This window comes from Ovis aries, chromosome 12 (assembly GCF_016772045.2).
Source record: "Ovis aries strain OAR_USU_Benz2616 breed Rambouillet chromosome 12, ARS-UI_Ramb_v3.0, whole genome shotgun sequence".
Taxonomy (NCBI): domain Eukaryota; kingdom Metazoa; phylum Chordata; class Mammalia; order Artiodactyla; family Bovidae; genus Ovis; species Ovis aries.
In genome coordinates, this window is record NC_056065.1 from 53,658,273 (window position 1) to 53,685,850 (window position 27,578).

At 42.1% G+C, this 27,578-nt stretch overlaps 1 protein-coding gene across 1 annotated transcript; it reads left to right on the forward strand.

The window, feature by feature from the left end:
• The first annotated feature begins 34 nt into the window (after positions 1-34).
• On the forward strand, positions 35-27,444 carry LOC121816073 (PRAME family member 12-like). Its single transcript, XM_042229332.1, has 5 exons — positions 35-321; positions 742-1,314; positions 2,565-2,965; positions 13,579-13,828; positions 27,114-27,444. Exons 1-5 carry the CDS (start codon positions 35-37, stop codon positions 27,442-27,444), a joined length of 1,842 nt encoding a protein of 613 aa, XP_042085266.1.
• Positions 27,445-27,578: the final 134 nt, after the last annotated feature.

Below are 27,578 nucleotides of genomic sequence, written 5' to 3' on the forward strand. Positions count from 1 at the left end.
TTTTCCACAGGATTCCTTTTGGCGAAGAGTCAGGATGAATGTCCCAACCCCACCCAGACTCCTGGACCTTGCAAGAACAAGCCTGCTCAGGGATGAGGACTCAGTCATTTCTGCTCTGGAGTTTCTACCCATGGAGCTCTTCCCATCCCTCTTCGTGGAAGCATTCCAAAGGAGACACATTGAGACCCTGAAGGCCATGGTGCAAGCCTGGCCCTTTGTCCACCTGCCTCTGGGGGCCCTAATTGACCTGCCTCATGTGGGGCCCCTACAAGCAGTGCTGGAAGCACTTGACATCCTCCTTGCCCAGAAGGTTCCCTCAAGGTGAGCCTGACTTGGGGAACCTGGTAAAATCCTGGGTGTCCCAGAGAAGACAGCTGGGGTGAGGGAATGTGGGTGGCAAGGGATGGACCAGAGGGTTCTGAAGATGGAAATGAAGAAGGCTTGTCTCACTAAAGGAAATTCCTCTGGAAGCATAAGGGTGCTTGTAATGAACAGGAGCCTGAAATATCATGTACTTCTGCTAGTGATCCTTAAAGTTACTAGAAGTGAAGATTCAGAAAGGACAAGAAATGAAGCAAGATGGAAGAAAGTGAGTCAGAAAGTGAAGAGGGCAAGACAGCAGGTGACATCAGTAATCTGAAGTTACAGCAGAAGAGAGCAGTGTGAGCTTAATTTTTGTGGCTATTTTTTCTTTCTGGGTGGATTTTAATGCATCTCTACCAATCTCCTTTTTCTCTATAGGAGGTGCAAACTGCGGGTGCTAGATTTGCGGGACACTGATCATAAATTCTGGAGCATGTGGTCTGGAGCCAACAATCGTGGAGGCACAAGCTCAGGAAGAGCACCAGTGATTGAACCCAGCTCGATAACAAAGCAGCACTTGGCGCCATTGAGGGTTTTCACAGAACTTTCCCTGAAAAAAAGGACCCTGAATAACTTCCTTACCTACCTTCTCCAGTGGGTGGAGCAGAGAAAAGCTTCCATACATCTGTGCTGTAAGAAGCTGAAGATCTTTTCGATGTCAATGGAAAATATTGTGAAGGTCCTGAGCTTGGTGCAGCTGGACTGTATCCAGGAGGTGCAGGTGAATTGCACCTGGCATCTGTCCACCCTGGCCACATTTGCTCCTTTCCTGGGCCGCATGAGTAATCTGCAAAGACTCGTTCTCTTCCCTATCCATGTATCTGCCTTTAGGAAGCACGAGCAGGATCACATTGTGCAAATTACCTCCCAGTTCCTGAGGCTGGGCCACCTCCGGGATCTTCATCTGGACTCTCCCTCCTTTCTTGAAGGCTGCCTGGACCAGATGCTCAGGTGAGTGTGCACCACTGTCTGGGTAACACTGAACATAACATTAGAATGTCAAAGTCACTGTCACCTGAAGGGTGGTGTCCCATGACCACGGAAATAAAGATTGCATGCTAAACTGTTATAGTGGCTCTTGAAAGGGACACCTTGCTGTGAAGGTACAGATTATTGACTGGGATGTTTGGATCTGGCCCTGGAGGGTTTGTAATTTCTTCGTTCAGCAAAGGTGTTTATGTTCAAATGACTTCAAAATAGAGGAAATAAAGGGGACTCTGTGGGGGAATCACATCAGAGCAGAGCATTTCTGAAGAGAAGCTCTATGCTCACCAGGATTGTGGCCACAATGAGCTTGTCTTAAACTATCTGTCTGTATATCTTGTTTTTTTGTGCTCCAGACAAGGTAATTAATATAAGGGAAAATTATGATTCTAGAGATTATGTTAATCCAGCTAAGCAAAATAGATAATAAAAAGTGATGGAAAATTTGTAGATGATCCGAGAATGTAAGTCAGCCCATTAGCCTGGCATCACATTTTATGTTGTAGAATCTTGGGTAAGTTTATTCTTTATGAATTTCTCTCTAGATCCACACCTGGTCAAAGATATAGGCATCTGGAGCCCAAAGTTGGACTGAAGGAATCCCTAGGTGAAATAATTTTTTATTTCATTCACCTAGAAATAAAATTCAGTGACGACCACCTTTGATTGAGGCTCTGTGTCAGGCTCTCCTCTGAGCATGTTCTAGTGCATTCCATTATACTCATTCATCCTCATAAGGAAGTGGAGTATGTTGTATTCTGCTTGATGGATGAGGGAGAGAACTTTCAAGATTCTATGAATTGACTCAGTCACATAGTGCAGGTGACAGGACTGAGCCTAGATTGAGACTGGGCAATCAGTGTATTGACCCCCATCAGATGGTCAGACTTAACTCTTGCCCTGAAGAAACCATTTGCCTCTCACATATAGCCACCATGGGGCTTCCCAGGTGGCACTAGTAGTAAAGAACCCACCTTCCAGTGCAGGAGACACAAGAGACTCGGATTGGATTCCTGGGTCAGGAAGGTACCCTGGAGAAGGAAACAGCAACCCACTCCAGTATTCTTGCCTGGGAAATGCCATGGACAGAAGAGCCTTGTGGGCTACAGTCCATGGTGTCACCAAGGGTCAGACTCAGCTTAGCAACTGAATATCACACCACCATGTAGCCACCTGGCACCCAGTTTCCAAGAACTAACTGTTTGGTGTCTCCCTAGGTGCCTGAAGACCACCTTGCACAACCTCTCAATAACTAAATGCCGACTTACGGAATCAGACTTGATCCACTTGTCCCAGTGCCCGAACATCTGTCAGCTAAAAAGCCTGGAAATGATTGGTGTCACCATGACTGATTTTAGTCCTGAACTGCTCCAAGTTCTGCTGGAGAAAGTTTCAGTCACCATCCAGGAACTGTACTTAGACCAGTGTGGGATCATGGACTCCCAGTTTGAGGCCATCCTGCCATCCCTGAGCCGCTGCTCCCAGCTCAGTTCCTTCAGTCTATGTGGGAATCTTCTCTCCATGGCTGTCATGGAGAAGATGCTGCGACACACCGCTGGGCTGTCCTGTTTAAGTCAGGAGTGGTATCCTGCCCCTCAGGAGAGTTACAGCCCTCAGGGTGTCCCCCTGGAAGGCAGACTTGCTCACCTTCGGACTCAGCTGTTAGAGATTCTGAGAGACTTAGGCCAGCCCAGGATCATCAGGATTTTCCTAAGTCCCTGTCCTCACAATGGTGATGACTTATGTCATCATGTGGAGCCCATTATATACAGCTATAGTACCCCTGCCTAGGTGGTTCCCTGTATGAAAAGCTTTCTTCTGGGCACTTAGAAATCTAGGACCTGTGTACTTCATAACATGAAAATCTACAGTTTCAGACATCAGCTCAATGTGAATGGGCAAAGAAAAGATGATCCAGTGGAAGTTCAAGATTGTAGGGGGAAATGTAGACTCTGGAAAATGATGGGACTTTCAATGACATGGGTTAAATAGCATAAGAATACTGAATGTAATTTTCCGAATATACTTGTGATGTACATGTTGATGTTATCCTTGGGTGCATGATTGTAAAGAAATGGTCAGAAATAAAGAAATCTTCAGTATATATGGACTGGTGCCCTCCATGATACAGAATCATTTTCTCTGTTTTCACCTCAAGATCTTTAGTTACTGATGAAAGAAAATGCACTAAATTATCCATGACCTGAAACCTTACTATTCCCACTAGTTCTCCATTCTGTCTTGGAGAACAGCATTTATACAAAGCTACCAATGAATTATAGTTCACCTGGAGAAGGCAATGGCAACCCACTCCAGTACTCTTGCCTGGCAAGTCCATGGACAGCAGAGCCTGGAAGGCTGTAGTCCATGGGGTCACTAGGAGTCAGACACAACTGAGCGAATTACTTTCACTTTTCACTTTCATGCATTGGTGAAGGCAATGACAACCCACTCCAGTGTTCTTGCCTGGAGAATCCCAGGGATGGGGGAGCCTGGTGGGCTGCCTTCTCTGGGGTCGCACAGAGTCAGACACAACTGAAGTGACTTAGTAGCAGCAGCAGCAAGCTGCTTTAGCAGCCAGCACAGGGAGGGGCAGGGAGAACTCAAAGGAAAGAGTCCTCTCTCTAGAGATAGACATTCTGAGCCTCCAGACTCCTAGGTTACCTGCTGGTACATGAGATCAGATGACATGAACTAACGTGGCAAGCAGGACTGTAGGTTTTAGCATGCTATAAACATCTGCTGTAATGTACATGTTCATTTAGTACAAATACTTGTGCTGTGATTTATATAAAGAAGATCTATCTTTTGAAATTATAAAAAAAATTTGAGTACTTAAAAAAATGCATGAAAGGCCCATGGATTGTAATCTACCAGGCTCCTCTGCCCATGGAATTCTCCATGCAAGAATACTAGAGTGTGTAGCCATTCCCTTCTTCAGGGGATGGTCCCCACCCAGGGATCAAACACTGGTCTCCTGCACTGCAGGCAGATTCTTTACTGCCTGAGGTACCAGGGAAGCCCCAGACAGAGGAGCCTGGTGGGTCCTCTGGGGTCCCATAGAGATGGACACGACTGAGCGATTAACATGAGGGAATAAGTGAGAAAATTGTTCTAAAAAATAAGTTATAATAGTAGGTAGTTCTCTGACTAATGCCTGTGGATAATTTATTTAAATGCTTAAGTTCATTTGGAGCCACCAAAAAAAAAAAAATAATAATAATTTTAATGATCATTCAAAAAGAACAGTTTCTTCTTTAAAAACTAATTAGAATAAGGACCTCCATGTTGGTCCAGCGGCTAAGATTCCATGTTCCCAATGAAGGGGTCCCAATTGGATCCCTGGGCAGGCAATTAGATCTCACATGCTGCAACTAAGGTTTCCTGTGCTGCAACTAAAGACGGATCCTGCAAGCCACAATGGAGTTGGATGGACTGTCCCGAACGCCACAACCAGACCTGGAGCAGCCAAATAAATAAATGAATAAATAAATGGTTTTTTTAATTAAATAAATAAAAATCTGAGCCACATGATTCCAATAAATTTGAAAAATATTTAGAATAGCAAAATTTCAGAGCTGGAAGAATTACAGCTGTGTTTTTAAAAATGTGTTTTATATTTGAGAGAATTTTTGTCTTCTAACTAAAACTGAGCAGAAAGTAAGAGACTTTCTATGTAAATCCTGCCCTCAGCACATGCATAGCCTCCTGAGCCATCAACATTCCCCACTGGATTGGTATATTTGTTATCAATGATGAACCTACATTGATGTATCATTATCCCCCTACATATATAGTTTAAATTGAGGTTCATTCTTGGTTTTGTGCATTCTCTGAGTTTTGTCAAGTACATAATGACATTGTAGAATCACACAGAGTATTTGCTCTACCTATTTATCCCTCCTCCACCTCAACCCCTAGAAAAATCTGATTATGTCACCATTCTCAGAGTTTGCCTTTTGCAAATTGTCATGTAGTTGGACTCAATTATGTAGCCTTTTCAGATTGGTTCTTTCACTTAATAATAGACATTGAGGGTTTCTCCATGTCTTTTCATGGTTTGATACCATTTCATTGCCTGAATGTATCACAGTTCACTAGTTCTTTCACCTTTTGAAAGACAACTTGGCTTCTTTCAAGTTTTGGCAACAATGAATAAAGCTGCTATAAGCTTCTATATGTATGCTTTTTGTATGGACAGAATAGACTAAAACCAAGGAGTGAAACTGTTGGATTGTAGGATAAAGGTACATATTAAAATTGTTTTTTTATTGACAATCTCCCCTGTTAGACAGATACCTTTCCATGGAGAGTAGGAACAGTTTCTCTACCACCCTATGATCTATATCAGACCACAAGGCTGTTAAGGTAGTAAATAATTACAACTGCATAATCCCTGGAAAGCTTTATCATCAGTATATGGTCAAATGTTATTTTTTATTGAAAAGTCACTTTGGAGAAAATCAATGTCATATTATTGAATGCCAGCCTTTGACTCTGTGGGTCACAATAAACTGTGGAAAATTCTGAGAGGTGGGAATACCAGATCACCTGACCTGCCTCTTGAGAAACTTATATGCAGGTCAGGAAGCAGCAATTAGAACTGGACATGGAACAACAGACTGGTTCCAAATAGGAAAAGGAGTACATCAAGGCTGTATATTGTCACCATGCTTATTTAACTTATATGCAGAGTACATCATGAGAAACGCTGGAGTGGAAGAAACACAAGGTGGAATCAAGATTGTCGGGACAAATATCAATAACCTCAGATATGCAGATGACACCACCCTTATGGCAGAAAGTGAAGAGGAACTAAAAAGCCTCTTGATGAAAGTGAAAGTGGAGAGTGAAAAAGTTGGCCTAAAGCTCAACATTCAGAAAACTAAGATCATGGCATCTTGTCCCATCACTTCATGGGAAATAGATGGGGAAACAGTGGAAACAGTGTCAGACTTTATTTTGGGGGGCTCCAAAATCACTTCAGATGGTGATTGCAGCCAGGAATTAAAAGACATTTACTCTTTGGAAGGAAAGTTATGACCAACCTAGATAGCATATTGGAAAGCAGAGACATTACTTTGCCAACAAAGGTCCGTCTAGTCAAGGCTATGGTTTTTCCAGTGGTCAAGTATGGATGTGAGAGTTGGACTGTGAAGAAAGCTGAGTGCCGAAGAATTGATGCTTTTGAACTGTGGTGTTGGAGAAGACTCTTGAGAGTCCCTTGGACTGCAAGGGGATCCAGCTAGTCCCTTCTAAAGGAGATCAGTTCTGGGTGTTCATTGGAAGGAATGATGTTAAAGCTGAAACTCCAGTACTTTGGCCACCTCATGTGAAGAGTTGACTCATTGGAAAAGACTCTGATGCTGGGAGGGATTGAGGGCAGGAGGAGAGGGGGACAACAAAGGATGAGATGGCTGGGTGGCATCGCCAACTCATTGGACAGGAATTTGGGTGAACTCCGGGAGTTGGTGATGGACAGGGAAGCCTGGCATGCTGCAATTCATGGGGTCACAAAGAATCGGACACGACTAAGTGACTGAACTGAACTGAACTGAACAGCAATTAATATATATGTCCATGTAAATTACCTGTAAAACAAATCTCCATGTGTTTTCCATGCTCCCAGTTATAAAATAATGTCATAAGGATGTAATATACAGTGTGAGGATAAAAATTAATAATACTATATCTTGCATTTGAATACTGCCTAAAGAGTAGGTCACTAAAGTTCTCACCACAACAAAAAATTATAACTATGTGACATGGCGGTTGTTAAGTATTTATCGTGATGATCATTTTGAAATATATATATATACCAAACTATTTACATATACACAGAAAACAAACCAATGCTATATGTCAATTATATTTTGATAAACCTGGAAAAAAATGTTATCTGAGAAAATATGCTAAAAGAGAAAATAGAAAAAAGAGACAAAGGTTTTACTATGAAAACAGTAACAAATGTTTGTACTTCTGATTGATTCAGCTGCATAAACTGAAATTGCTAGCTGAGATGGAGCGGAGAAGGTGTTGCTGCATGATCCTGTACTAATCTTCAACTCTCAGATAAAACGAAGTGTGACTGTGTGGCATGGACATGGTTAAATACCAATTTAAGGAGGAAAGATCTGTCACCTAAATTTCTCATCAATAGGGGAAAGCTACCTCTTATTTAGTGGAGGTGATGAAATTCTAGTTGAGCTGTTTCAAATCCTGAAAGGTGATGCTGTGAAAGTGCTGCACTCAATATGCCAGCAAATTTGGAAAACTCAGCAGTGGCCACAGGACTGGAAAAATTCAGTTTTCATTCCAATCCCAAAGAAAGTCAATGCCAAAGAATGCTCAAACTACCACACAATTGCACTTATCTCACATGCTAGTAAAGTAATGCTCAAAATTCTCCAAGCCAGGCTTCAGCAATATGTGAACCATGAACTTCCAGATGTCCAAGCTGGTTTTAAAGGCAGAGGAACCAGAGATCAAATTGCCAACATCCGCTGGATCATGGAAAAAGCAAGAGAGTTTCAGAAAAACATCTATTTCTACTTTATTGACTATGCCAAAGCCTTTGACCGTGTGGATTACAATAAACTGTGGAAAATTCTGAAAGAGATGGGAATACCAGACCACCTGACCGGCCTCTTGAGAAACTTATATGCAGGTCAGGTAGTAACAGTAAGAACTGGACATGGAACAACAGACTGGTTCCAAATAGGAAAAGGAGTACATCAAGGCTGTATGTTGTCACCATGCTTATTTAACTTATATGCAGAGGACATCATGAGAAATGCTGGGCTGGAAGAAGCACAAGCTGGAATCAAGATTGTCGGGAGAAATATCAATAACCTCAGATATGCAGATGACATCACCCTTATGGCAGAAAGTGAAGAGGAGCTAAAAGCCTCTTGATGAAAGTGAAAGAGGAGAGTGAAAAAGTTGGCTTCAAGCTCAACATTCAGAAAACTAAGATCATGGCATCTTGTCCCATCACTTCATGGGAAATAGATGAGGAAACAGTGGAAATAGTGTCAGACTTTATTTTTGGGGGCCGCAAAATCACTGCAGATGGTGACGGCAGCCAGGAAATTAGAAGACGCTTACTCCTTGGAAGGAAAGTTATGACCAACCTAGATAGAATATAGAAAAGCAGAGACATTACTTTGCCAACAAAGGTCTGTCTTGTCAAGGCTATGGTTTTTCCAGTGGTCAAGTATGGATGTGAGAGTTGGACTGTGAAGAAAGCTGAGTGCCGAAGAATTGGTGCTTTTGAACTGTGGTGTTAGAGAAGACTTGAGAGTCCCTTGGACTGCAAGGAGATCCAACCAGTCCATTTGGAAGGAGATCAACCCTGGGATTTCTTTGGAGGGAATGATGCTAATGCTGAAACTCCAGTACTTTGGCCACCTCATGTGAAGAGTTGACTCATTGGAAAAGACTCTGATGCTGGGAGAGATTGGGGGCAGGAGGAGAAGGGGACGGACCGAGGATGAGATGGCTGGATGGCATCACTGACTCAATGGATGTGAGTTTGAGTGAACTCCGGGAGTTGGTGATGGACAGGGAGGCCTGGCGTGCTGTGATTCATGGGGTCACAAAGAATCGGACATGATTGAGCGATTGAACTGAACCTCTTCTTTTCGGTAAACTTTCTTCCTAGATTAGCAGTATTCAAAGTTTTGGTCTCAAGACTCCTTTATATTCTTAAAATGTATTGAGGATCCTAAAGAGCTTTGTCTATGTAGGTTATGTCTATCAATATTAACCATATTAGTTAAAGTGGAAGAATGCTGAAAACTCATTTATTAACTCAATTAAGCATAACAGTTCAAACGTATTTCACATTTTTACCAAAAGTGGTTATGTTTTACAAAAAAAAGGAGCATAATATAAAGAGTCATACCTTAAAAACTAACAATTTTATTGGGATATAATTTACATATTTTATAAAACATCCAGTTAATCTTACCTGGTGGCTCAGATGGTAAAGAGTCCACTTGCAATGCAAGATACACAGGTCAATCCCTGAGTTTTAAAGATCCTCTGGATAAGGCAATGGGAACCCACTCCAGTATTCTTGCCTGGAGAATTTCATGAACAGAGGAGTGTGGTGGGCTACAGTCCATGGGGTTATAAAGAGTTAGACATGTAAAGCTGGTCACATAAAGACTAACACACACAGAGATAAATTTTATATATTTTACAAAATATACACTTAAAGTATGCAATTCAATGCTTTTCAATACATTTACAGAACTGCATAGCTGTCACCAAAATCTTAGAACATTTTCATCACCCCCAAAGAAACTCCATACCCATTAAGAGCAATGCCCCATTTTCTCACAAATGTCTCAGGTCCTGACAACCTCTGATGTACCTTCTGACTTCATGAATTTCCCCACTTCCACTGACATTCACGTGATGGTCTGTCAGTCAGTTCTTTTCCAACAATTAGGATGTCCGACAGCTCAGTGGAGGGGATCCTTCTGAATCTCCTGCTTGAGGGAATCTATCAATCACTCACTTCATGGAAGAGGGCAGTCTCTACTCCCTGGCTCAGATCAGTTTACCAGCTTAAAAAGAGGGGAAAGGGCAGTGGCATTTATATTTTCTATGAAGGTTTTTTGAAGAAGTGGGTGATAAGTGCCCATTCAGTGGATGTTCAACCAACAGAGATGTTTATGATTATCATTGATGCTAATCTCACTCTACTGTACCTCATGAATAAAGAATTGAAGAACTGGTTATTATAAGGTCTATTTAGTACAATCCTGCTGAACTCATTTTAATTCAAAGACCTTGATTCCTAGGGTAGAAATGTAGTGAATGAAATCTTTTCAAAGGATACCAAGATGGAGAATACTGAGAAGTGTTCTTAAGAAGAGAATCTTAAGAAGATTCTCTTAAGAGAATCTCAGCTTTGGCAGCCAGTGGTGCAGAAATACTTGGGCATCACTCTGAATGAGGGAAAGAAAGGTATGGAGAATTCACTGGAGTTGAGGGAGGCTCTCACGTTATGTCTTGAAATTTCAAAAGGATCTCTGTGTGGAACCCAGTGTGGCAGTCACCACTGAAAATAGCAGACAAACACCAAATATAGCTTCTGAATTCTTAAAGGAAAGGTGGTGAAATTTGTGAGCAGTGCTAAATATGAAGAAAAAAACAGAATTTTATTTCTATCCTTAATGGCATTGCCTCAATCAGAAATTCCATTAAACTTAGCTAAATGTGAAGAAGCAGTCATTATTAAAATATACCTGGGGGAACTCCCAGGTTGTCTAGTGGTTAAGAATCCACCTTCTAATGCAGGGGTCATAGGTTCAATCCCTGGTCAGGGACTAAGATCCCACCTGCTGTGGGGCAACTAAGTCTGTGTGCCAAAATGATGGGCCTGCACATGTAAGACTTCACATGTAATATTCTGCATTCCACCACTAAGACTCAATGCAGTCAAATAAATAAACATTTTTTAAATGTATGTACTTGGAAAGGGCCAATGGGATTATGGCTGGGTTCCCAGGGCCCCTGGAAAATGGCTGCTGCTAACTGCCAATTAGAAAGCATCTTCTGTAGGAAAAATCTAGAAGAAAATATGTCATGGTAACAGCTGCCATGATGAGGACAGGGCTATTTGCAACTGACTCTTGTTTATGTCTCCCCTGGCTCCAAGTTCCCAAAGAGCCCACACTATCCATCCTCAGTGGCTCTCAGGCTTGGAAATGTCTGAGTTCCCAGGACTGGGTGCCTCACTCTCCACTCACACTCTCATAGTTAGTGTTTTTAAGTAAATTTGCTGAGTTGATCCCATCCTTCTGGCAAGTAAAGAGCTCAAAATTAACATTGTCTCGTCATAGTTACTCCCTTCAAATTTCTAGACTCCATCCAGAGGAAAAAAAAATTTAATCTTGATCTTACCAAATAGGAATAAAATATTTTACACTGTTTGGGTCATTCACTGGGTACTTTTAGATATGTGAGTGCCTGCTAAGTCACTTCAGTCATGTCCAACTCATTGCAATGCTGCCAGGCTCCTCTGCCCATGGGATTCTCCATGCAAGAATATTGGAGTGGATTGTCATTTCCTTTTCCAAAGGATCTTCCTGATTCCAGTGATTGAACCCACATCTCTTATGTCTCCTGCATTGTCAGGAGTGTTCACTTGTAGATACACTCAGCTGCCATTCTTAAGGAACCATTGTCTTTAGGAAGAGTTATAATTCTGGGACATTTTGATTATTGTTTTTGGTAATTGTTTATTAATATTTTTATTATTAGTCTCATTCAGGAAGACATTAAACTCTCTTTGTTTCACACCTAGGACTACAAGGGTACCTATTAGTAAAACTCAATCAATGTTTGTGTACCAAATCCAAAAATGATTCCTTGATTGCCATGGGCCCCCACCCCCCACTTTTTCTCTTTTTTTGAATGAATATGTGGTTCTATCAATTCATCTGAATAAAGACAAATATACAGTCAGGATTAACCTGATGGGCTGTGTGTGTGCTTAGTCTCTCAGTTGTGTCTGACTCTTTGTGAGCTACAGCCCATGGACTGTAGCACTCCAGACTCCTCTGTCCATGGGGATTCTCCAGGCAAGAATACTGGAGTGGGTTGCCATGTCCTCCAGGGAATCTCCCCAACTCAAAGACTGAACCCAGGTCTCCCGCACTGCAGGTGGATTCTTTACCATATGAGTCTCCAGGGAAGCCCAATCTGATAGAATATAATTAGGTACAACTTCTTGATTGGAAGGTAGTAGTTGAAAAGACAGAAGATGTGATTAGAAAGATCTACAAAGCCTTAGTTACCCAGGAAAAGATGCAGAATTTCCTTGCTCTGTAGTCACTACCTGGGTTCTCCACAAAATTGAAGTCTGAATACCCTGCCAGTCACAGTAGAGCTGGTAGAATAACAGTCTAAGTTAAGGACACCCAGATCTCCCCTATGGTAATCTGGTCTTGAATGATGACATACAGTTAGAGATTTCAGGGATATTTTCCTCTTTCTTCCTTTTCAATGAATATATTTCAGGTTTTGGTTTTGCCTCTAAGGGTAACTGTACCTTTAATAATAAACACTTTCATCTGCAATTTGATGTATATCATTTTTAAATACCTACACCAACTAGATTTACTTTTTAATGAAAAATCTCTAACTATTTGGAACTTTATTTCTTGACATTTAAAATATTTAGTTTGTGCACAAATAACATTCATTTTAGCCGTATCTCCTTAATCTTTCCCAGCCAGTTTACTGTGGGAATTGAGGATGGAGGCTCTTTTGGCCCATGTGATTCCCCTATTCCCATAGGTTAGGGCTGTAAGTGATGGTCTGAGAGTGTTCCCCAAAAACAGATTGTAATCAGGTTTCAGGCTCATAGTACCCACCTCCCAGTAAGACATGATTAAACAAAGATGTGGAAAAAAATGATAAGGTAGTGACTGATGTTTCCATCTCCATGGTACTTGTGAGACACTACTTGTGGTTCCAGAAAGGGTAGACCTATGTCATTTTGTTAGGGGAAGCACACTGATTGAAACTGCTCACTCTGGCCATGCACCATAGTAACCATTTGCATGAGTTGTTTTATGACAGGAGGTCCTGGTAAGGAACGTGGAACTAATAAGCCACCGCCAACCGAAGTGTTCAGGAAAGGTCAAAAGGAGATGCCACATGTCCGACCACTTCCCAGAATCCTTCTCTCTGGCATCCACCTTGGCTGAACCAGGCGTGTACCACCAGGAAGGACTCTGAGTCAGAATGATTGGCTAAAGACAAGCAGGAAATTAATCCCATCACCATAAAACCCGAGACCACGAGCCACATGGCAGAGCAGTTCTCCTGGGTTCCCTTACCCTACTGCTCTCCTCCCGGGCGCCCTTTCCCACTAAAATCTCTTGCTTTGTCAGCATATGTGTCTCCTCTGACAATTCATTTCCAAGTGTTAGACAAGAGCCCAGTTTTAGGCCCTGGAAGGTGTCCCCTTTTGTGCAACAATTTTGTCAACAGAGCCCAGAGTATAATTTGTGTAGATTAAGGCTCTTCCACTACTGCCAGAGAAGTAACTATGGCCATGATTTGGTTCTTCTGCAGTGTGAGGAGACACATGAAGGTCACGCTCAGCCTGAGAAGGATGATTTATTCCCTGAAAATACTCATGGGATTCCTTTTGGAGTAGAGTCAGCACGAGTGTCTTGAACCCTCTCAGACTCCTGGACCTGGCAGCAATGAGCCTGTGGAGGGGCAAGGCCTCAGCTATCTCCACTTTTGAGTACCTGCCCACCGAGCTCTTCCCACCACTGTTTATTTCAGCCTCCTTTGGGAGACACAGTGAGACCCTGAAGGCCATGGTGCAAGCCTGGCCCTACGTCTGCCTGCCTCTGGGGAGTAGTCTGATGTCGTTGTTTCACAGAGGGAACCTACAAGCAGTGTTGGATGGGCTTGATGACCTGCTTGCCCAGAAGGATCACCCCAGGTAAGTCTGATCTAAGTATCTTGGTAAGGTCCTAGACATCCTGAAGAGACAGCTGGTGTCATAAGAGTGTATGGCCAAGGGATGGACCAGAGGCTTCTGATGAGGCTGATGAAGAAGCTCAGAGGCTTTGGCTATTGCTCAGTTCACTTTGAGAAATGCTTTCCAGCAGTGCAGGAGTGCTTAAGATGCAAGGGAACCTGAAAGTACATGTCCCAGCCTCCTTAAGGGTACTAGCAGTAGAAAGCTAGAGAAAATGGAAGGGGAAAAGGAGATGGAAAAAGGTCAGATGGAGAAGGAAGAAGAGGGCAAGGCAGAAGGTGATGTTAGGAATGTGAAGTAAAAGCACACTTGGGAAGTCTGAGTGTTGCCTAAAATTCTGAGACTGTGATTTCATTCTATGCGAATCTTAAACCATCACACCCAATCTGCTATTTCTCCACAGGAGATGCAAACTGGAGAAGGGCCTTGGATGAGGAGGAAGTAAGTGGAAATGCTCATTCTGTCTGTATTACTGGGATTTTGACAATGAGAATATTGCCCTGTACTCCTTGAGCATAACCAACGAAAGCATGGAAAACAAAAGAAGTTTTCTTTAATTACTGAATCAAACCTGCTTGCTTACCATAAAGCAGGGAAACTAATATACTAACTGGGAATGGCAGAGAAAAGTGCAGGATTTACTACAGGAACTAAGCAAAGAACAGGGACAACCAGTTACTCAAAAGGACAAAATTTCCAGATGACTTTCGGGAAAAGACTTTTGAAGACAAGGTGAAGGAGAGTGTTGTGGAGAGCAGCTCCTGAACATTCTTCTGATTGGTTGGTGGTGATGTAATTAGAAGCCAACTTCATCAGCCTTCTTCCAACTGCTCTGTGGTCTACTCGCTTCTGGTCAGCATGCAGTTAACTTCTTCCACATGGTGGGAGTTTCAGTATATACAAATGGCTCAAGGATATGGCTCAGAATATTATCTATAGCCCCTGAAGTGGTTTTAAAGATCCTCGAATTTGATTAATGGATAAACTATTATTATTGTCTGTTGCTTGATTGTTTCCCCGTTTCCTCATATTTTCTGTTTATACTTGTTCTTTGGAACTTGAGGAAGGCCTAGAAGCCTAAAGGTTCTCTACAAACAAGAGGGAGGAGGAGAACTTGGTGGAGGATCAGCTCCAGGAATGCCCCGTAGGGTCTTGTTTGTCACACTTTCATATACAATTTACATTGTGCACTACATTGAACACAAGTGTTATTTCTTCCATAGCCAACTTATTTGTGCTATTGATAACCAACCAATGCTGAATTTCCCAAGATTTGCATTTCAGTGCAAAATAACATTTGGTTATAAACTGACTTTAAAGGTTTTCAGAATGTTATATGCCTTTACTGCTTATCAGGCTTCTTGTTCATCTGTGGGACCACAGGGTGATAGAGTCCCTGCCTTTTATGGGATAATCTCTATCAGGTAAGATTGTCAAGGGAGAAAAATAATTGCAATACATACCTTTTTCATATAATCCAGTTATCTTTTTCCTTGATATTTAATGAATTTAATGGCATCACTGACTCAATGGACGTGAGTCTGAGTGAACTCGGGAGTTGGTGATGGACAGGGAGGCCTGGCGTGCTGCGATTCATGGGGTCACAAAGAGTCAGACACGACTGAACTGAACTGAAAACATGTCCACATAAAACGTGCATACAGATGTTTGTAGTGGCAAACCAAGGAAGCAACTAAGATGTCTTTCAGTAGATAAATGAATAAATAATGTCTGGTACATTCAAAAAATTCAACATGAAACAGGAAAAGACACAGAAGTAACTTGCATTACTAACTGAGAAGCCTGCCTACTGGACAATTCCAATTATATAACATTTTGGAAAAAACTTCCTTGATAGCTTCGTTGGTAAAGAATTCATCCACAATGCAGGAGACCCCAGTTCAATTCCTGGTTTGGGAAGATTTGCTGGAGAAGGGATGGGCTACACACTCCAGTATTCTTGGGCTTCCCTGGTGGCTCAGCTGGTAAAGAATCTGCCTGTAAAGTGGGAGGCCTGGGTTCGATCCCTGGGTTGGGGAGATCACCTGGAGAAGGGAAAGGCTCCCCACTCCAGTATTCTGGCCTGGGGAATTCCATGGACTGTGCCCATGAATTGGTGGCCATATGTCAAAGGTAAGTCCCACTTTAGGTCCTGGGTTTGTTCTCCTTCCTATTGTAAGGAATACAGGGTAAGCTAGAGGAATAAAGTATCCTGGGATTTCTGCTAGGAGGGAAAAAGTAGGCAAAGACCCATTTAATAGTGTCTTGCTATATGCCAAGTTGGGTGCCAAACTCTCAAGTGCATCATCTCATTGATTCCTAGAAAATTCCAGAACCTAGGTTTGTATCATCATCTTCCTTCACACACACACACACACACAGAGAGAGAGAGAGAGAGAGAGAGAGAGAGAGAGAGAGAACAGAAAAACTGAGCTCTTGCCTGAAACACCTTCTTTCCTAAATCCCCTCCCTCCTTGAATCAGCAACACCAGTCCATGAAACCTCAGCAGACTGTTTTTCTGTGAATGCCCTCTGTTTAGGGTCAATGTGATGGTTAATTTTCTTGTGTAAATGTTCCTATGTTTAAAAAAAAATAGTGCCGATAAAACATGAGTTCTGGTTGAAGATGTTTCTGGAAGAAATTAACATTGGAAACAACTGAATGAAGAGATCTGCCCTTACCAATGTGAATGGGCATCATGCAGTCCTTGGGTTCTAAATGAAACGAGGAGGGAAAATTCTCTCCTTTCTCTCTTCTTACCCACAAACATTGAAGCTTCTGGCTCTCAAGTCTCTATGCTGTGAAACTTAAGCAGTGGTTCCCTGCTTCTTAGGTCTTTGGTCTCAGATTTGGAGTAACACGATCAGTTTACCTGATTTTGAGCCTTAATCCTCAGTCTGAGTTATAGCACTGGCATTGCAGGTTGTCTAGGTTACAGATAGCGGATTGTGGGACTTTTCAGACTGTGTAACCAAGCAAGTCCATTAGCATAACAAAAGTCTTCCTATATATATATCTGTATATACAGGTGACCCTAGGAAACACTGGTGTGAAATGCTCAGATTGACTTATACACAACCATGTATCAAGAGTAAATGTCATTACACAGAATATAGTTGGTGGAATTCAAGGATGTGGAAATGAGGAAATGGAGGGTAGACAATAAATTATATGAAGATTTTCATCTGAGCATGGGTAGCACCCCTCACTGACACATTGTTTAACAATCAGTTGTACAGTATTTGTTACTCAGAAGAACCCTAACAACTACAGTGTCTTACCACAGACAAGGAAGCAATCCTTTCAGTGTTTTGACTGATATCTGGGGTCAAAACATACTATTCTCATCTTCCTTAACGGGGAGATACTGAAGGTTTCATGGGATTTAAGTCTTCCTTTAATATAATCTAGCCCCCAAAGATGTAATTTTTAATGAGATATACAAAAACCATGTTACATGCCTGTATAGTTTTAGTCTTTTGTTCAGAGAAATTTGTATAACTTCACTGGTACAACTAGAATAATTCAAGGACTATTACTCACTGGGGTAATTGGTTGGTGTGGTACAGAGGCTCAGCTTATCTACAGTGCAGATGACCACTTCCAGAACTGTGAACAATGCCTAGTGGAGAAAAGCCCTTTCCCAACACACAGAAGGGCCGAGAACTGAGACTTATAGACCTATCAAGAGAAATATGGGGACTACTCATGTCCAAGATCAAGGCCTGAGTCAGCAATGAGGGCCCTGCCAAGAACTCTTCACTCCAATGGCTCACTGGACACTGAGTATGTTCACCCTTCTGTATACTAACCAATTAGATGACTCAGCAATCTCTTTCTGAGCTAAGTTATCTCACAGGACTAAAGTAGGCTTTCCCTTCCAGTTATACTCAGTCTTCTCCTAGTTTCAGAAGATAAGTATTAACTCTTCACTAAATATCTGATAGAACTTGCCTGTAAAGACATCTGGTCAGGTTTTATTTTTGAACTTCAAAATCACTGTTTCAATCATAGACTTACAACTGATGAAATTTTCCACTCTTCTCTTTGGAAGAAAAGTACATGTCTAAGTATTGTATTTCTTCTGGGTTGTTCACTTCATTGGCATATAGTTGCTTTCAGGAGTCTCTTAATTCTATGTATTTCTGTGGTGTCAGTTGTAACTTCTACTTTTTCATTTTTATTATTAGAAGGCTGAATGCTTTGAATTGATGAGTTCAAACTGTGGTGCTGAAAAGACTGTTTCAAGTCCCTTAGACTTCAAGGAGATCATTTATTTCAATCTAACAACCCTGACTATTCATTGTTAGTGGGTTATTTATTTGAGATTTTTCTTGAAGACTTGACTTATTGGGAAAAGACTCAGATGCTGGAACTGTTCTTGAGATTTGTCTAGCATTTTTGAACAATTTTCCAAGAATCTGAGCAAACTCTTGTTTAGTAACATATTGTTTAGTCTCACAGAAAAACAAGTTTGTCGGGTCTTTTTTTTGAGGTCCCATGTATTTTACATAACATTTCTTGCTGGAGAATCAACAATGAGCTGCCTCCAGGGTAAAGAATGGGTGGAAAATGGTAGAAACTCAGCAACTCAGACTATGATCTGAAAAGAAGCTTAATAAGATTTCAATTTTCTCAAGTTAACCAAGGTTTGATTTGTGGCCCCAGATGTTATCTATCCTAAAGAATGTTCCATGTGAACTTGAAAAGAAGGTGTATTCTGCTGCTTTTGAGTGGAATGTTCTACAAATATCAAGTTCATCTAGTCTAATGTGCCATTTAAGGCATGTGTTTCCTTATTGATTTTCTCCCTGGATGATCTGTCCATTGATATATATCAGGTGTCACAGTCTCCCACTATTATTATGTTGCTATTTATATCCTCTTTTATGGCTCTGGCATAAAGGCAGATGGCAACCCACTCCAGTATTCTTTCCTGGAAAATCCCATGGACGGAGGAGCCTGGTAGGCTACAGTCCATGGGGTCGCTAAGAGTTGGACATGACTGAGCAACTTCACTTTCACTTTTTACTTTCATGCATTGGAAAAGGAAATGGCAACCCACTCCAGTATTCTTGCCTGAAGAATCCCAGGGACAGAGGAGCCGTTGGGCTGCTGTCTATGGGGTCACACAAGGTCGGACACGACTGAAGTGACTTAGCAGCAGCAGCAGCAGCAGCATGGCTCTTAGTCTTTGCCTTATTTATTGAGGTGCCCCTATTTGGGGTTGCATATATATTTACAATTGCTATATCTTCTTCTTAGGTTGATCCCTTGATCATTATATAGTGTCCTTCCTTGTGTCTTGTAACAGTTTTTATTTTCTGATATTAGTATCATTACTGCAGCTTTTCTTAAAAAAAAAAAACAGGAAAAAAGAAAAGTCTGTTGAATAGGCTATCTATTTCTATCTCCTCACTTTCAGTCTGTATTTGTCTCTAGGTCTGAAGTGGGTCTCTTGTAGACAGCATATATATGGATCCTGTTTTTGTATCCATTCAGCCAGTCTATGTCTTTTGGTTGGAGAATTTAATCCATTTATATTTAAGGTATTTATTGCTATGTGTGTTCCTATTAACAGTTTTTTGTTTTCAATTTGTTTTTGTTGAAATTTTTTCTTCCCTTCCTCTTCTATTTTCTGACGTTGTGATTTGATGCCTATCTTTAGTGTTATGTTGGGATTGCTTTTTATTTTTCTTTTTTTGTTTGTTTGTGTATCTTTTGTAGTTTTTTTTATTTCCAGTTCTCATGAAATTCTAATTTAGAAGTCCTTAGCATTTGTTTTGTAAAGCGGGTTTTGATGGTTCTGAATTCTTTTAGCTTTTGCTTCTCTGTAAAGTTTTTGGTTTCTCGATCAAATCTGTATGAAAGCCTGGCTAAGTAGAGCATTCTTGGTTGTATGTTTTTCCCTGTCATCACTTGAAATATATCATGTTACTCCCTTCTGACCTGCAGAGTTTCTGCTGAAAAATTAGCTAATAACCTTATGGCTATTTCTTAGTATGCTGTTTGTTGCTTTTAATATCTTTTCTTTGTCTTTAATTTTTTTCAGTTTGATTAATATATGCTGACATATTCTTCCTTGGCTTCATCCTCTATGGTACTCTATGCTTCCTGGACTTGAGTGAGTGTTTCATTTATCATGTTAGTGAAGTTTTCAGCTATCAGTTCAGTTCAGTCGCTCAGTCTTGTCCGACTCTTTGTGACCCCATGAACTGCAGCACTCCAGTCTTCCCTGTCCATCACCAACTCCTGGAGTTGACCCAAACCCATGTCCATCAAGCCGATGATGCCATCCAACCATCTCATCCTCCATCGTCCCCTTCTCCTCCTGCCATCAATCTTTCCCAGCATCAGTGTCTTTTCCAATGAGTCAGCTCTTCACATCAGGTGGTGAAAGTATTGGAATTTCAGCTTCAACATCAGCACTTCCAATGAACACCCAGGACTGATCTCCTTTAGAATGGACCGGTTGGATCTCCTTGCAATCCAAGAGACTCTCAAGAGTCTTTTCCAACACCACAGTTCAAAAGCATCAATTCTTCAGTGATCAGCTTTCTTTATAGTCCAACTCTCACATCCATACATGACCACCGGAAAAACCATAGCCTTAACTAAATGGACCTTTGTTGACAAAGTGATGTCTCTGCTTCTGAATAGGCTATCTAGGTTGCTCATAACTTTCCTTCCAAGGAGTAAGCGTCTTTTAATTTCATGGCTCCAATCACCATCTGCAGTGATTTTAGAGCCCCCCAAAATAAAGTCAGCCACTGTTTCCACTGTTTCCCCATCTATCTGCCATGAAGCAATGGGACCGGATGACATGCTCTTCATTTTCTGAATGTTGAGCTTTAAAATCTCTTCAGATAGTTTCTCAGGAACTTTCTTTTTTCCTTCTTCTGAGACCCCAGTAATGGGAATGTTGGTGTATTTAATGTTGTCCCAGACATCTCTGAGTGTATTCTCCTTTATTTTTATTCTTATATTCTTTATCTAGTTCTGTGGCAGTGATTTCTGCCTTTCTGTCTTCTAGCTTACTTATTCAAACTTCTGCCTAAGTTTCTGCTATAGATTTCTTCTGGTGTATTTTTTCACTTCACTTATTACATTTTTTATCTGTTTGCTCTTTAAATCTTCTGGCTCCTTGTTAAACATTTCTTGTATCTTCTTGATCTGTGCCTCCATTCTTTTTCTGAGATTTGAGATCATCTTTATGATCATTATTCTACAGTATTTTTTCAGGTTGACTGTTTATCTCCTCTTCATTTAGTTTTCGTGGGTTTTATTTTTTTCCTTCATTTGCAACGTGTTTCTCGTTGTTTCATTTTGTTTAACTTTTTGTGTTCATGGTCTCCTTTCTGCAGGCTGCAGGATTGTAGTTCCTCTTGCTCTGCCCCCCGGTGGGTGTCTGCCCCCTGGAGGTGAGGTTGGTTCCAGGGCTGCAGGCTTTCTTGTGGGGGAGAACTGATGCTTGCCCTCTGATGGGTCAAGTTGGACCTTGTTCCTCTGATGTGAAGGTCTATGTCAAGGAGTGTGTTTTGAGGTAGCTGTTAGTTCAGTATGACTTTAGACAGCTTGTTTGCTGAGCATCAGTTCCTGTCTTGCTGGTTGTTTGGTTTGAGATATTCCATCTCTCCTTGTTGTTGTTCAGTCACTAAGTCCTGTCCGACTTTTCACTACTCCATGCTACAGCATGCCAGATTTCTCTGTCCTCCACTGTCTCCAAGAGTTCATTCAAACACATGTCCACTGAGTCTGTGATGCCATCCAACCATCTCATCCTCTGTTGCCCCTTCTCCTCCTGTCCTCAGTCTTTCCCAGCATTGGCATCTTTTCCAATGAGTTGACTCATCACATCAGGTACCGAAGTACTGAGGCTTCAGCTTCAGCATCAATCCAACCAATGCATATTCAGGGTTGATTTCCTTTAGGATTGACTGGTTTGGTCTCCGTGCTGCTCTCAAGAGTCTTCTCCAGCACCACAGTTTGAAAGCATCAGTTCTTCCATGCTTAGCCTTCTTTATGGTCCAACTGCCACATTCATTCATGACTACTGGAAAAACCATAGCCTTGACTAGACACTAGATAAACTTTTGTTGTCAAAGTAATGTCTCTGCTTTTTAGTAGGTTATCCAGTTTTGTCATAACTTTTCTTCCAAGGAGTAAGAGTTTAATTTTGTGGCTTCAGGTACATATTCAAGGTAATTTTGGAGTCCAAGAAGAGAAAATCTGTCACTGTTTCCACTTTTTAACCATCTATTTGCCATGAAGTGATGGGACAAGATGCAATGATGTTAGTTTTTTGAATGTTCAATTTTAAGTCAGCTTTTTCATTTTCCTCTTTTACCTTTATCAAGATGCTCTTTAGTTCCTTTTCATTTTCTGCCACTAAGGTGGCATCATTTGCATATCTGAAGTTGTTGATATTTCTCCCAGCAGTCATGATTCCAGCTCGTGATTCTTCCAGCCTGGCATTTTGTATAATGTACTCTACATATAGGTTAAATAAACAGGGTGGTCATATGTAGTCTTGATGTACTCCTTTCCCAATTTTGAACCAGTCTGTTGTTATAGACTACTGGGTGGGACCAAGGCTTGATGCCGAAATGAAGACCTCTGGGATAGCTCATGTTGACTGATATTCCCTGGGGCCTCTACTGCTTGTGTCCTTGCCCACACAGTGAGTCACTAACAACCCCACTACCCCAGGAGACTCTTCAAGAGTTAGGTCTACCCTGATTCCTATGGAGGTATAGCTATATGCTGTGTCACAGTGCTTGTGAGTTCTTATGTGTATGTTCCAAGAGTGAAAATTCAGTTTTTCCCAGTCCTGTGGCACTCATGCACTGAGGCCCCACTGGCCTTCAAAGCCAAATGCTCTGTGAGTTCTTCCTCTTGTCTTGGAGGGCTATTTTTTATGTGGGAATGTCACTGTGTAGCCTGTGTGAGTTTAATATTTTTCTGGTGCAAAAGCTGTTTTTAATGTGCATATCTGCCTCCTCTTTCCTCTGTGTATGAAGGCCATTATCCTATTGAAAGGAGGTGTGACTGAGCTCGTGATTACCTGAGCCTGCGATGGATATTAAGCAGCACTGCCTCTTTGGTCTGTGGTTGTCACTGCCCTGTCAGAAGCCAGATTTGCTCCCTAGTTGTTGGAGTAGAGACCTTCATATCTTTTCCTGAGCTGTGTTTGTGATCTGATTGAAACATTCCCACTGGAAGAGGGGTCACTGAGTTTTGCTCATCTGGAGCTGTTCATCTTTGAGTGTACTCTTCTTATGTCACTTTTTATCCATTGGGCTGACTCAGAAACTACACTGCTATTGGAAGAGCTCTCAGCCCCAACTTAACTATGGTCAGTTCAGTCAGTCAGTTCAGTCTCTCAGTCATATCCGACTCTTTGTGGCCCCATGAATCACAGCATGTCAGGCTTCCCTGTCCATCACCAACTCCTGGAGTTCACTCAAACTCATGTCCATCAAGTTGGTGATGCCATCCAGGCATCTCATTCTTTGTCATCCCCTTCTCCTCCTGCCCCCAATCCCTTCCAGCACCAGTCTTTTCCAATAAGTTAACTCTTCGCATGAGGTGGCCAAAGTATTAGAGTTTCAGCTTTAGCATCAGTCCTTCCAATGAACACCCAGGACTGATCTCCTTTGGAATGGACTAGTTGGATCTCCTTGCAGTCCAAGGGACTCTTAAGAGTCTTCTCGAACACCACAGTTCAAAAGCATCAGTTCTTCGGCTCTCAGCTTTCTTTACAGTCCAACCCTCACATCCATACATGACCACCGGAAAAACCATAGCCTTGACTAGACAGACCTTTGTTGGCAAAATAATGTCTCTGCTTTTGAATATACTCTCTAGGTTGGTCATAACTTTCCTTCCAAGGAGTAAGCGTCTTTTAATTTCCTGGCTGCAATCACCATCTGCAGTGATTTTGGAGCTCCCCAAAATAAAGTCTGACACTGTTTCCATTGTTTCCCCATCTATTTCCCACGAAGTGATGGGACCGGACGCCATGATCTTCGTTTTTTGAATGTTGAACTTTAAGCCAACTTTTTCACTCTCCTCTTTCACTTTCATCAAGAGAATCTTTAGTTCCTGTTCACTTTCTGCCATAAGGGTGGTATCATCTGCATATCTGAGGTTATTGATATTTCTCCCAGCAATCTTGATTCCAGCTTGTGCCTCTTCCAGCCCAGCATTTCTCATGATGCACTCTGCATTAATTATGGTAATACAGGTAATACAGGTCCTGGTGTATCTCAGGTATTGTTTTCACCAAGCCACCTGCTTGAAGTCGGGTCCCAGGACTTCAAGAATCATGCACCGGAACCCACTGTAGGGGCTAAAGTGGTAGCTCTGATTCTGTCCTGAACCAATCCCTGTGGGTATGTGCCCAAAGCCTACAGCTGTTAAAGGCAGACCTGTCTCCACTGTGTGAATGTTCATCCATTTAGATGTTCCAGAGGCACTGAATTCACAAAGCTAGCAGCTGGGGTGTAAATCCATGGTTCACAGTCTCAAGGAGAGATTTCAGCTCTTCTCCCTTAGTTGCACAACTCCTGGGGCTCAGCTGTGGCTTCAGCCCCACCTCTTTGTGTCATCCTCCCACCAGTATCTGCTCCAGGGCTGACCTGGAGCACATTCCCTCACTCAGGTGAGAAGGTGCATAAGTGGTGATGGGCCAGGTAACTGAGTCCCCTGGGGCTCTCAAGAGTCTGGGAGGCTGTGGTGGGTGGGGTATGCAAGCCTGTTGAGGTGGGTGCTGCTCCTTATACCCATGGAGCCTGGGACCAGCATGTGTGGAAGACTGCCATGGTGGCCCTGCCCCTGGTGTGTAACTCAGCAGTGTCACTGTGGTTCTATGGTAGCCTGAGCTTCTTCCACAAACATCCCTGCTTGTGGAGCTCCTTACTCCCATCCCTTCAGTCTGTCTCTGCACCTGACAGCAGACCCCTCACAGGGTCTGCTCTCCAAATCCCATGTTCCAGTGTTCAGCCCCCATCCGCAATAGCAGACACACATCTCAGGCTGGGGCACGCAGGATAGTAGCATGGACCTTCAGCAGACATCTTATTCTGTCCTGTCTGCCACAGACATGTTACTGCAGTATCCTCTGAGCCCCTAAAGCTCTCCTCCTGTCTTAACTGATCTCCCAACCAGCAAGGGGGCTTTTCCAGGTGTGGGACCCTCTCCTCTCCTTCCACTCCTTCACCCCATGGATGTAGGTACCATTCTGTTTTCTCTTTTCTTTTATCTTTCTTTCACCCTACCTGGTTGCCAGGGTATTTTTCTAGTCCTTTTAGGGGCCCAAGGTATTCTAGTAGTGTTAGCAGGTGCTCTGTGATAATTGTTCCATTTGCAGATGTATTCTTGATGTACTTGTGGGGAGAGGTGAGCTTCACATACTCCTATTCTGCCAATTTGACTCCACATCAAAAGGTTTTAGAGGTCTTTTCATTTCATTAATGGCTGAACTATTATTATTTGTCTCGCTTGACTATTTCCCCACTTTCTCTTATTTTCTTTTGCTTTTTTAAATTAGAATTGTTTCACTATGGTTTATTAAATAATAATCACTCCCAAGGCACAAACAGGATTTATTAGACATTTCATTTTCATACAGTTTTCAAGGACAGTGCTGGTGCATACAGATGAGAAATATCAACAGCCTAGGAGGAAGTTCCTGAGGTCTCAAATATATTCTGCACCTCTCCTTGGATTACCACACAACCTCTGGTAGCAGCCTGAATTGTATTCAAATATGTTCCAAAAGCATCTCTATAGGGTTCCAGAAATAGGTACGTTTTCTCCTTTACATATCAGTTATCCTCCAGAGTCCACTATGACCACAAAAATGGGGACGTCCTCTCCTCCTGCTATCTTCCCATTTACCCACTCATAGAAAAGAAACCACTGAAAACTAAAAACCAAGAAAAATTCAAACAATACCTCCTTTTAAAATTCATGTCAATTCTATATGATGGTTATAGTCAGTTATGAGAGAAGAAAGATAGAAGACAAAGAAAGAAGACAAAGTCACAAACAGTACAATGACACTCAACTGCAGTGGGGTGAAAAATAAGATAGGTAAAGGCAGAATCTCTGCAATAACATTCTCATTGGTGGCATTAAAGCCATGGTCACAGAATATTTTTTAAATCTACATTGCACCCTGAAGATCGGAGTCTTGGCAAATCCACTTATCAACTCTCCCATCTACCTCCACGTTCACTCTCAAAGGACCTAGCCTGAAGGCTTCACACATATTTATTGAATGAAAACAAAATCAAGTGCCCTTTGGCACTCCCACTAGTGTCCAGACTCCTGTTAATAAATGTTCAGCACAGGACACATCAAAAGGCATTTGGGGAAAGGAGAGTCGACTGTCAATGATCTTAGACTAGCCCTGAGGCCTAAAAACACTGCTTTGGACCAGAGTTTCTCATATTTTTAAATAGTAAAACCACCAAGAAATAAATGAAGAGGATAAGAAAATTATGTGATAGATAATATTAGAAACAATTTTATAACATGAAATGGCATTAATTTTTTAAAACTATTTTTCAATTTAATTGTTCAAAACAGTGGTACCGCTCCTCACTGGTAGTTCCTTACTCTACCTATTGCAGTTTTATCATTTTTTCATACTATAAGAACAACAGAATGCTATGCTTTTAACGGTTCTGATTCTCATTAACTCATCTGAATTGGGCAACAAGTAAACTACACAACAATCTATAGATGGCAACTCCTATCACTATTTAATCTTAATTTGACTTAAGAAAATTCAAATTCCATTAGAGATGGAAATGATTCCACCACTTTCTATTGGTACTGTTTTTAACAAATTATCATAAATCGTATACAAGCTAAAAAGGCATACTGTGAGAAAATCCTTCTCCAATGTGTAGGCTCCACCTCTATCCTGGGTACAAAAGACAGTGCGGAGACTGCAGACATTTTTATCTCTGCCTATTTGAATAAAAGTGGGTATGTTAAGAGTGGGAAACCATATGAAGTGCAGATCGCCTTTGCGTCCTTTGCTGAAGGACAGAGTCAGGTCCTTCAGCTCCAGGTGCATGTCCCGAATCCCTTTGGACCCAGAAGCCACAATGGAGGTCAGGTACTTCCCAATGCTTTTAGGACTTTCCACTTCTTCCTCTTCAGCAATGATGTCTTTGGATTCTAAATAAATAAGTTTGACCAGGGTCCTACCAATATCCACGCCAAACCAAGGAAAAAGTGGCCGCTTCTTCCTGAGGCTTTTGAGGGCCTGAGTGGAGACGGAGGCAGCCCCGTTGGAAGAGCTGGTCCTGTCCCCGCTTACGTCCTACACGAAGGGGAGGCCCAGACCGAGGCCCGGGTGACAGGAGCCGACGCGCTGCTCGCCCTGTGCAGCCCACTGGGGCCCCGGACACCGGCTCCCGGGCAACGAGGCGGACGTGGTGGCGGTCCTGCCCTGGCGCCAGCAGAGCCGCTGCTTCCACAGCAGCCTCCGCTGCCACCCGAGCCAGCCCCTCATGCCCATCGCCTCCTCGCCAACTCCATGGCAGACCAGCTGGAGTAGAAGAACACCTTCTGCAAGCCACCTCTTCCCTCTCTTACTTTCTGACTAAATTCACTCACTGGGACTCAGGGAAGGCCTAGGAGGCTAAGTGTTTTCTGTAATTAAGAGGCAAAAGGAGAATGTGGGGTATCTGG

What these genes read in the sequence shown, in the direction of transcription:
- LOC121816073 (XM_042229332.1), top strand. Translation starts at nt 35, where the DNA reads ATGAATGTCCCAACCCCACCCAGACTCCTGGACCTTGCAAGAACAAGC. An exon ending in TGCCTGGACCAGATGCTCAG is followed by an intron (nt 1,315 to 2,564) that starts GTGAGTGTGCAC and finishes GTGTCTCCCTAG; the next exon opens with GTGCCTGAAGACCACCTTGC. An exon ending in GCCCAGAAGGATCACCCCAG is followed by an intron (nt 13,829 to 27,113) that starts GTAAGTCTGATC and finishes CGCCAAACCAAG; the next exon opens with GAAAAAGTGGCCGCTTCTTC.